Consider the following 9,662-nt stretch of genomic DNA (forward strand, 5'->3'; position numbering starts at 1 on the left):
TAACCAATGCATTCGATTCTAGATGTCAGATTTCGATTTTTAGAGTAACGTCTCTGGTATTTATAAAGAAAAAAGGTTTATTGACACAAAATTGTAGCGACGTCAGTTCTTTAAATAAGAAAATGTTTATTATGTTTAGAATGGTTTATCAGTAAAATCAAATCTTAAAATTAGTTGCATCGGTCATTGTTATTATAAATATGTAATCGTAATTGAAAAAAGTTAAGCAAATGTGCAGTTCTAACAAAACGAAATATCATGTTATTCTATGTCGTCGTTACTAGGTTACGTTGTTGAATTTTGTTGAACTGTCAAATGTTGCCTAATAAAATGGCTCTACTATAATAATAATTATAGAAGTGGAGCAATTACTGATTCTGATGGAGCATTTAAGGAGCAATTTTTTGAGATATTAATAATTAAAAATTAACTTTCCGCACTAACTTTTTTCCGGCGTATTTGTGAATCCTTTTTAAGCTAGAGTGTTTACTAAAAAAGGAGTTACTTGCAGTCTGCAGAAATAAAACGCTGTAGTTTTGTAAAAGTAAGAATACCTACATGAAACTAGGCAATAGGCATACTCGTCTCGTCTTTTGTTGGTATAAAAACCTTTTTTTAATATTTTAGCTAGTTCGATTCGCGGATAGGGAATTTTTGCAAATCTTTATTTAAAGATTTGCAAAAATTCCCTATCCGCGAACAATAATGTAAATATGACTGTACATTTGTACAGTCATGTAGTGATGGACAGTGGACACACTTAAAAATTATTGCGTGCACATCACTATTAAATTTGGATATCAAATAAAAAAGTGGGATAGATATTCTATGCCATTTATTCATAGTACAATTTTTGTATTTTCATAACGAATGAGCCTAATCGAAAAAGTACGTTACATGTAATTTCAGGGGTATTTTAGGCGAGTAACATAAGAGGTTTCGAGTTCAGAGCATCTTCTTCGTTTTGCGATCGCAGGGGGTAACGGTAGGGGTGGTTCAGGATCCAACGCACGTGGCTGTCGATGGCGTAGCCCAGTCCAGTGCAAACGTTGAAATTGTTGTCGCAGTAGTAGCCGTGGGCGCACTTCTGCCCGTAGACGTCGTAGTCCATTTTTTCCGTGCAGTGTTCACCAGGGCCCTGTTGTAAACATAGTATGAAATATAATTTTTTTAAAGCGTTTAAGAACTGGGAATAATTTACTCTCTTTTTACAGAAAAATTGTTTGATATCTTATTCTATTAAAACATATTTTGTAGTTAACTATCTACGTTCAAAAAAAAAATAATAATAAATTAATACGGGGAAATGAAAAAATTGAAAATGACGTCTCACTCGGTAGCAATCCCGACGGCCTCCGCATACTTCATTGATATATGTTCCTCTTTCGCACTTCTTGTATCGTTTTTCTCCTTTTACAATGTTACATTCTTCATGATTTGGCAACCACGACAGACTGCTTTCGCAAACCGGACATTCGACTAAAGTTCTGAAAGCATATGAATAGCTATTTTAACTTTTATCATCTCTACTTGAATTGCTTGAGTTTATAGACCACTGTCTTTATTGCATAAACTCCATAGAAGCAACTGTAAAATTCGTATCATGTATGAGAACGTTTTGATGAGCTATCGCTGGTTCATAAAATTACGTTGTATTGCTGTAAGGTGTAGGTTACTACTTACTAGTCGAACACTTACCTACTTGCCACTTCATAATATTTAGTTACATATTTGAAATGATTTCGAATTCCATAAATCAGTAATACTTAGTTATTAAAATGGAATGTTTTATTATACTGGATGAATCTTAATTACGATATTTCTATACTCACACTCAATCAGATGCTGCAGATTGCCGCGCTGTAATAGCCTGTTAAAAAAAGCTAAGAGGAACATAAATAAAAACAAAAGTATTTGCCTTGTTTGCATTTTGAAATTTGAACAAGAAATAAATAAAATAATAAATCAATTGCAAATTAAAAACCGAAGCTTGAGCCCACATACATCGATAACTTGTCTATCATCTATTACCCATCTACGGGGTGGGGTTCCTCTCTCTCGATGAGGTTACGAGACTCGTAACCTCTGTAATGTGCCATGCATAATGTGCTGGCTGCTAGCAGAATGTAAAGTAAATGATGCATTTTCAGAGTCCTGAAATATGCGTAACACGATAAATCAGTTTGTTACAAAGTACCTATGGTAAAATTATACCGATGTACCTAGTTATTGAGACTATAAACTAAATTTTTCATATGTACATAAATTTTCCGATATCATTGAACCTCCAGGGTTCATTACACACGTAAACAAATATGCATCAAAAATAAAATTTTCTTCAGGAGGCAATGACGTGGGCAACGCATGCATTAATTTTTATATAAAACGTCCAATGTATTCGTTTCAATAATGTAGCGCAACAAATGTTGGACGCATTAAGTTTATACCACAATACATTTTGTATACTAAAGTTTATATCGATATTTAGAGTGTATGAAAAATAATTGAAATAAATTGGCACTGTGCATGTGATCATGGGTCAGTCTGAGCGCCAACGCCGCCCGCCCGACCTGCCGCCCAAGTAGCGCGCATTCATGTGACATAGTTTGCTCAATCCAGTCGTATTGAAAAACAATCAAACGTTTAAAAGTGTTTTTCGTTTTGAAAAAAAATTAAAAAATATTGTTTGAAATCTTAAGGTTAATTTTATTAAAAGACTGTCTGTTACTGTTTATTCACTTTTAATTCTAAAATGGGTATGATTTCACGTGTACGCGGTCGAATCCGAAGTGATTCTTTCTCGAAAATTCAAATGAAATCCGAGGATAAAATAGCTAATATCGGTATGTATTAAATTGACTTTTTTTAATAACTTTAATTTTATTTATGACATGTGTGTACATAATCTTTTGCGTTGTCTTATATATGATAGGTCTTTGTGTTTTACTTTCTCAAAATGCTTGCTTATATATTGTTTCAGTGTGGCTTATATCGCTAGTTCTTCTTCTCCCATACTGGGCACCACGGGGTCTCCTGGTGGCGCTAGGGGGAGCCTGGCTGATGGCCGCTTACACATGCTTTGTGGTTCCAGTCCTCATCTCTGCCAACTACCGATACCCAGCTAGATGGTACCCGGCCGTTGTCAAACTTGCGCGAAGTAAGTATCGATCGGGGTTGGGATTATTACAGAAAACTACCAATAGGTATATTTTAGGAGACAGCAAAATCTCAAAACAAACAGCTTTCTGACCGCTATTAAATGGAGGAAGCAGGAAAATTTGTCAGTGTTGTGGCTTCTATCAGTCAATATTATTGAATGGACGGTAATACGTAAAATACGAAAATAGAGAAACAAACAAAAAACAAACTGTAAACATGGGGGTGTGCCAACCTGACCTAGGCGTACCGCCTCCGTAATCCCAAACGCAATCATGAAACTATTTGCAAAATTAGCGGAAATATATAATGGTATTATTATCAGGGAAATAACAAATTCCGGTTTATATTAAGAAGGTGTAGGTAGGTATTGTAAATTTATCCCTCTTGAAGCGTTAGTCAAATAATTCCTTGAGATTTCATTTAGAAATAACAATTAGAGTGAATAATAAGGTCACGGCCGGCAATATAAAATTGTCTGAAATCGAACTGGCAAGACGTTTTAAATCTCTTTAGCATTCGAAATATGTGCCAAAACATGTATTAAATCAACTCAAGGATGAAAAATTTGGTATACGGGAAACCTGTGCGGAAAACCTATCGACACAGAGTGCAAGTACTGGTATGAATCATTTTTAAAATATTTATTAAATGCGTAGTCTGTTTATGATTGTAACTATATTATTGAATTCTTCTATAGAGCGTCACCATTTTCTGCGTATTCGATTTAAGTACATAGGGTGATATATACAGAGAACACCTACTTATAAGGCAGACATTCGTTAAATGCACGAACAATCAAACCGTACAATATTTTTAATTTGTAACGGTTTTTGCATTATTAAAAAGATCTAGATCTATAAAGAAAGTTGTACGATGATTTATATGTATAGAAGCATTTGTAACGTACAATATTTTTGTTTACACGTATAGATGTATTTGCGAGGGAGTCAGGTCATTGTCGATGAAGCTGAATGGAGCGACGGAAACTGGCCGGCAGCCAGCGTAAGTGCGTCAGTCGGACTTTTACTTATATTTTTGAAACGTATACAAACAGATTATACATGGCTTAGCTTTTCTTTTTATTGTGAAATGTTTGAGAAGATATATACGCCGTGAATTTATAGTCTAAATTTAGATATTATTCATTTATTTTTACTTATGGTTTTCAAAGGAATCGCCTGATGAATAAATACTATTCTTATTTACATACGATCATAAGTCACGGATTTAATTATAATAATATCTCTCTCATTCTAAATTTAAGAAATTATTTACTTTGTGTAGTTCAAGTTTAGTTCTTTATGGATTTTCTGTAGACCGAATAAGTTTTTGTTAAGGTTTTTGTAAAGACATTGTAAATACCTACATGGTAGTGTGAACTTAAAAATAGACTAGATATAGTGGGCCAGACAATAGTAGTTGGATATCGGATTATTGGATAATGGATAATTAAGAAATTATTATATCAAATAAAAAACATGATTCTTAAACTTACCAGAGAATCTATGGAGTTGGCTGAGTTATTTCTTTCTAAGGAGTCCAGCTCTGAACTGATTTCCTTTGAAAAGAGTTGCCTTTTTATATTCCCATTTTCCTAAGGGATGTCAGGTCAGTGAAAATGTTGCAGTTTATTCGAAAGGGAAACAATCATTTATCTAGTCGATATTATTCTGTTATTAAAAAAAAATGTATGCGTGTACTAGTTAGTGTACACACGTAAGAAGTAAAACTTCTTTATAACCTTATTTTAAAAAAAAATATTTACTATAGGTATGCAACTTATTACTAAATCCAATCACGCGTGGTAGGTGTAAGAACAAGATGGCGCGTAACGGAAAAAAGTCACGCGTAACGAAAAAATGTTACACTAAATTTTTTTCCAACCCCGATAAAGAAGTTTCACTTCAACAATTTACTATTTAGATAAAAATAGGTACTTAGGTAATTTATTGCTCTTGGTTACCTTTTGTATTACGCGTCCAATATTATCGCTAAGTCTTTTTTATAAATTAGAAATAATTTATGCAAATCAGTTCACTCGGAAAGTTGATATTCTGGTGGACAATAGAAAGTGACATTTAACGAACGAAAAATAAAACTGATTAAAGATAAACCAGAAAAACTATATTTTTTATAAATATTATCTAGGGCTTAGATCTAGGGCTTATCTAGAAATTTGTATTGTACCATAAATTAATTCTCAATACATATACATATTCCGTCAAAACTTAACTCTAAAATTGACCAAAGTTCGATAATCCTATTTTAATTTTTAAGTAACCTGTGATAAATCATTCAGTGAAGGAATCAAATAATAAACAGTAATATATTTTTCAGAGATAGCGCGAAGGCTACAAGCTCCAGTAGCAAGAGTTCTATATGTCCTGAAAACTGCATACTCCCCTATTGACCGCGCAGAACGACTGTTTCTGCAACTGAATAATCTCTCCACAATGATTAGCCAGGTGCGATAGTGCATTCGAATCCAAGATTGATTTTTTTTAAGTAAATTTTTCCAATTTCAAAATGTACATTGCATAAATTTTCTTTTAAACATATTTAATTAACATTTCCTAGAAGATTCTTGTAAGAAATGATACAATAAATTATAAAATTTTACAGTTGCTGATCTTCACTGCATGTGACCGCCTCCTCGTATCAAGTGGCAGGCTCACCTGCCTCTACTCGCTCATGTTCTACAATGTCATCACATATTCAGTGAACTATATTAAAGAAATATGCACAAAAGAAGACTGGTCTCCCTATGTCAATGTTACTCGTCACTCCCAAGTAAAGCACCTTGCAATGTCTGCTACCAAAATAGTACTCGAATGGACCAAAGCGGTCACGTTTATCGTGACCATGACGTTTATTCTCCTTACACTAGGCTTGGAACAAGGATTGGAACATTACAGGCCAAATCTGCTTTACACTCTCATTACAGGAACTTATTATTTATTAACTGAAAGAACGTTCCTGGAGTTATGGCCGTTGGCGCTGTCTGCTATGAAATTAGAAAGACTAGAAGGAATGGAGGCAATGTATTGCGGAGTTTGGGCAAGAGGTATCACGACTGCAATAGCGATACCGTTAGTGCCAGCTCTTGCGTGGCACGAGCGTTGGAGGCTCGCTCTGCTCGTTGCATACATCTGTGTTTACGTGCACGGAAGACATAGACTCGGGGAAGTATTGGTTAAACTGAACGAGGCCTGTGACTCTCTAGCCAGGTTTCGACGCGCGACAGTAGAAGAATTGTCGACATTGGAAGATGTGTGTGCTGTTTGTCTCGGGGCTATGAAGTCAGCTCGAGTGACTCCTTGCGCTCATTTCTTCCACGCCGACTGTCTAAGAAAATGTCTGGCTGCATCAGATCGATGTCCTATATGTGTAAGACCATACGTGTTCTGTTGACAGAACTTTTAAAGACTGCGTGGTTTAGTTATAATATGAAAATTAAGTGATGACCAGTATTATTCAAACGAATGTAATGTTTACTATGTTTACTTAACGAATGTTAAGATTATTGCAAATAATTTAAAGAAGTTGGGGTGCAATGGGTGATTTTAATAATATTTAAAATCCTGTGAAATAGAACGACACCCCATATAGACTGTTATTTTTTGGGTTATTTATGAAAATCGGAATAAAATATTATTTTTAAAGGATTTCTTTATAGTCATTGGTTTTAAGATGATAAATAATAAATAGATTATGGAGTATAACAATAGACAATAGCTATTTGTTTATAAACAGTTATACATAGCGGGCAGCGCATAGAAACTATTCAAAACGCACGTTAAAATGGATTTGCTGTGAAAAACATACTTAAGTAACTAAAAATGAGTAGGTATCACAACTTGCTAACTACTTCATCAATTTCCAATTATATTATCTCAGGTGGATAGTAGTTGTGTTAGCACATGGCTTTGTCTATGAAAAACCCTTTTATAAAAATAAAAAACCCTGTAATAAATACCAAGTATTTAGTAAACTTGCTATTTTATCATGATAATATTATGTTTTTATTTTTATATTTCGTAAAATAGTTAATTGTAAGGTCGAAATGATCATTATTTTCAGTGTATGGACTTATACGTATTTCAAATATACATATTAAAATATATGTTTATCAGTTGTATAGATATGCTAGAATAATAAAATCTGTATTTTTCAAAAGGAGCTTCGATTTACATAATTATACAGGGTGTCCCAAAACTCAACGTCAAGCCAAAACGGGGCGACAGGATTGATTGTAACCATCATGAGAAAAATCTAAAAAAAAATCTATCCCATGCATTTTGAAAATTATGGGCATTTAAGAAAAACCTAAAAATTTGGTCAACCTGTAACTATTTTTCGGTTATTGTGGTTAATTTTTATTATTTTTGTTCATTTAAACCTTGGAACCGTAACCCTAAATAACATTTCTAGAATTACAGTAAAAAATAATGACACAATTGCCCCAAGTTTCCTTGAATTGAAGACTATTTGTTAAACTATGAATTTAAAATTTTCTAAATTTGTCGACTTTGACGGCCCCTCCTTTAAAAAAAATGTACTAGAGTGCCTTGGCAAGTGCCATTAAAAGTTGGCGCATTTAATCAGGATTGTAAAATAGTACAATATTTGTTAGTTTCATACAAAAAAAAATGAATAAAAAAATAAAAACCTCAAGTAACCCGATTTTTGCTAACCCATTTTACTCAATTAAAATGTTTTTTATTCGCAAAAACTCTAGGTAGGTTCTTAATTTTACGGCAAAATGATGAGAGAGATAGACAGTGGACATGTTTGCCATGAGTGAGCGAGACAGATAGTGACGCCACGCAGTGAGACGAAGATGCGTCGTTTAAACGAGTGCGAATGAAATAGATACAGACGCCATACCAAGCAAATGGCTACGCTACCAGTTTGACATCAGTTAGTACGTTTCGCTCATTCGTCTACTGCGCACCTTTCCGTATTCGCTTGTGTTGATTTAGTACTGACAACTTTGGCTTCTCTTTTTGGACTTGGATTATTGTGAATTGGACTTGTTGATTACATACCGGCAACTTTGGCTTCTTTCTTTTGGAATTGGACTTTGGTATTAGCATAATACCCTTGTTATCTACGATGCCTACTCGCTATACTTCACAAGAATATGCAAACATGCACCTCATTTATGGGGAATGCAGATGCAACGCAAGTGCCGCCGCTAGACTTTATCGTGAAAGATATCCAAATTTAGAGCGCTATCCGGATCACCGCGTGTTTGTTAATGTGCACCGTTCACTCACGGAGAGCGGCCATTTCCCGAATCAAATGCGGGCTGGAGGTAGACCTCGCATTCCTTACGAGGAAGAAGTGTTGCAAGAGGTCGCAGATGACCGAAGTATTTCAGTTCGTGGAATTGAAGAAAGAACGGGAATACCCAAAAGCACAGCACATCGTGTTTTACAAAGAGCCGAAATGCATCCGTTTCACGTACAACGAGTTCAAAGTCTTCTCCCTCGAGATTATCCTGAAAGGATTTCATTTTGTAGAACAATGCTACAGAGGCATAATGAAAATCCCCAATTCATCCAAAAAATTCTCTGGTCAGATGAATGTACATTTAAAAAAGATGGCTACATAAACTTACACAATTTTCACGAGTGGCATGTGGAGAATCCACATTTAATGCGAGAAGACAGATCCCAGTATCGCTTTAAAGTAAACCTGTGGACCGGAATTTTAAACGGCAAAATTGTTGGGCCTTTTGAGCTGCCTGAGAACTTGAATGGCACGAATTACCTACATTTTTTACGAGAAAATTTACCAACTTTGTTAGAGGACGTACCACTAGCAGATCTTCGCCACATGTGGTATCAACAAGATGGCTGCCCAGCGCATTACGCAGTGCAAGTAAAAAATTTCCTTGACCAGAAATATCCGGGAAGGTGGATTGGACGTTCAGGCACTATCTCGTGGCCAGCCCGTTCCCCAGATTTAAATCCCCTGGATTTTTTTTATTGGGGCGTTCTCAAAGAAAAAATTTATTCAAAGCCCATTGAGAGTGTAGCCGATCTGCGAGAACGAATTTCTCAAGCTGCTGAGGACATCAACACTCGAGGATATGCCCGGCAAATAAGTAGATCTTTTTTAAGAAGATGTAGGGCGTGTATTGAGGCTGATGGCAAACAATTTGAACATTTGTTGTAATAAATAATGTTATTTCCCTATCTGACTTTTATTTCAATAAACCTAAAGTAAACTAGGTCAAGATTTTTAATTATTTTTTTAATTTTACTTACTTTTGTTGACTTTGGTAAAAGTGGCGTCACTATCTGTCTCGCTCACTCATGGCAAACATGTCCACTATCCATCTCTCTCATCATTTTACCGTAAAACTAAGAACCTACCAAGAGTTTGTGCGAATAAAAAACATTTTAACTGAATAAAAAGGGTTAGCAAAAATCGGGTTACTTGAGGTTTTTATTTTTCATTCATTTTTTTTAGTATGAAACTAACAAGTATTGTAC

General features: G+C 34.8%; 2 protein-coding genes across 3 annotated transcripts; one reads left to right on the plus strand and one right to left on the minus strand.

The window, feature by feature from the left end:
* Nucleotides 1-810: 810 nt before the first annotated feature.
* On the minus strand, nt 811-4,699 carry LOC149480365 (uncharacterized). Of its 2 annotated transcripts, XM_089706679.1 has the most exons (4): nt 4,655-4,699; nt 2,032-2,154; nt 1,334-1,487; nt 811-1,138 (listed from the first exon to the last, which is right to left on the minus strand). In XM_089706679.1, the coding sequence occupies exons 2-4, from the start codon at nt 2,142-2,144 to the stop codon at nt 917-919; spliced, it is 489 nt and encodes a 162-aa protein (XP_089562805.1). In that variant the 5' UTR covers nt 2,145-2,154; nt 4,655-4,699; the 3' UTR covers nt 811-916. The 2 variants fall into 2 exon arrangements, with proteins under 2 accessions (XP_089562805.1, XP_089562806.1); XM_089706680.1 differs by lacking the exon at nt 4,655-4,699 and having other exon boundaries at nt 2,032-2,331.
* On the plus strand, nt 2,244-9,360 carry LOC149480366 (uncharacterized). The gene is made up of 4 exons (XM_089706678.1): nt 2,244-2,843; nt 2,981-3,157; nt 5,497-5,624; nt 5,782-9,360. The coding sequence occupies exons 1-4, from the start codon at nt 2,753-2,755 to the stop codon at nt 6,568-6,570; spliced, it is 1,185 nt and encodes a 394-aa protein (XP_089562804.1). The 5' UTR covers nt 2,244-2,752; the 3' UTR covers nt 6,571-9,360.
* Nucleotides 9,361-9,662: the final 302 nt, after the last annotated feature.

This window comes from Colias philodice, chromosome 18 (genome assembly GCF_061535455.1).
Source record: "Colias philodice isolate Cphi_HAF_F1 chromosome 18, ilColPhil1 Martin Lab GWU primary, whole genome shotgun sequence".
Taxonomy (NCBI): Eukaryota; Metazoa; Arthropoda; class Insecta; order Lepidoptera; family Pieridae; genus Colias; species Colias philodice.

What these genes read in the sequence shown, in the direction of transcription:
- LOC149480365 (XM_089706679.1), bottom strand. Translation starts at nt 2,144, where the DNA reads ATGCATCATTTACTTTACATTCTGCTAGCAGCCAGCACATTATGCATG. An exon ending in GAACCCCACCCCGTAGATGG is followed by an intron (nt 1,488 to 2,031) that starts GTAATAGATGAT and finishes ATATGCTTTCAG; the next exon opens with AACTTTAGTCGAATGTCCGG. An exon ending in GCCGTCGGGATTGCTACCGA is followed by an intron (nt 1,139 to 1,333) that starts GTGAGACGTCAT and finishes TGTTTACAACAG; the next exon opens with GGCCCTGGTGAACACTGCAC.
- LOC149480366 (XM_089706678.1), top strand. Translation starts at nt 2,753, where the DNA reads ATGGGTATGATTTCACGTGTACGCGGTCGAATCCGAAGTGATTCTTTC. An exon ending in GGATAAAATAGCTAATATCG is followed by an intron (nt 2,844 to 2,980) that starts GTATGTATTAAA and finishes ATATTGTTTCAG; the next exon opens with TGTGGCTTATATCGCTAGTT. An exon ending in CGTTGTCAAACTTGCGCGAA is followed by an intron (nt 3,158 to 5,496) that starts GTAAGTATCGAT and finishes TATATTTTTCAG; the next exon opens with AGATAGCGCGAAGGCTACAA.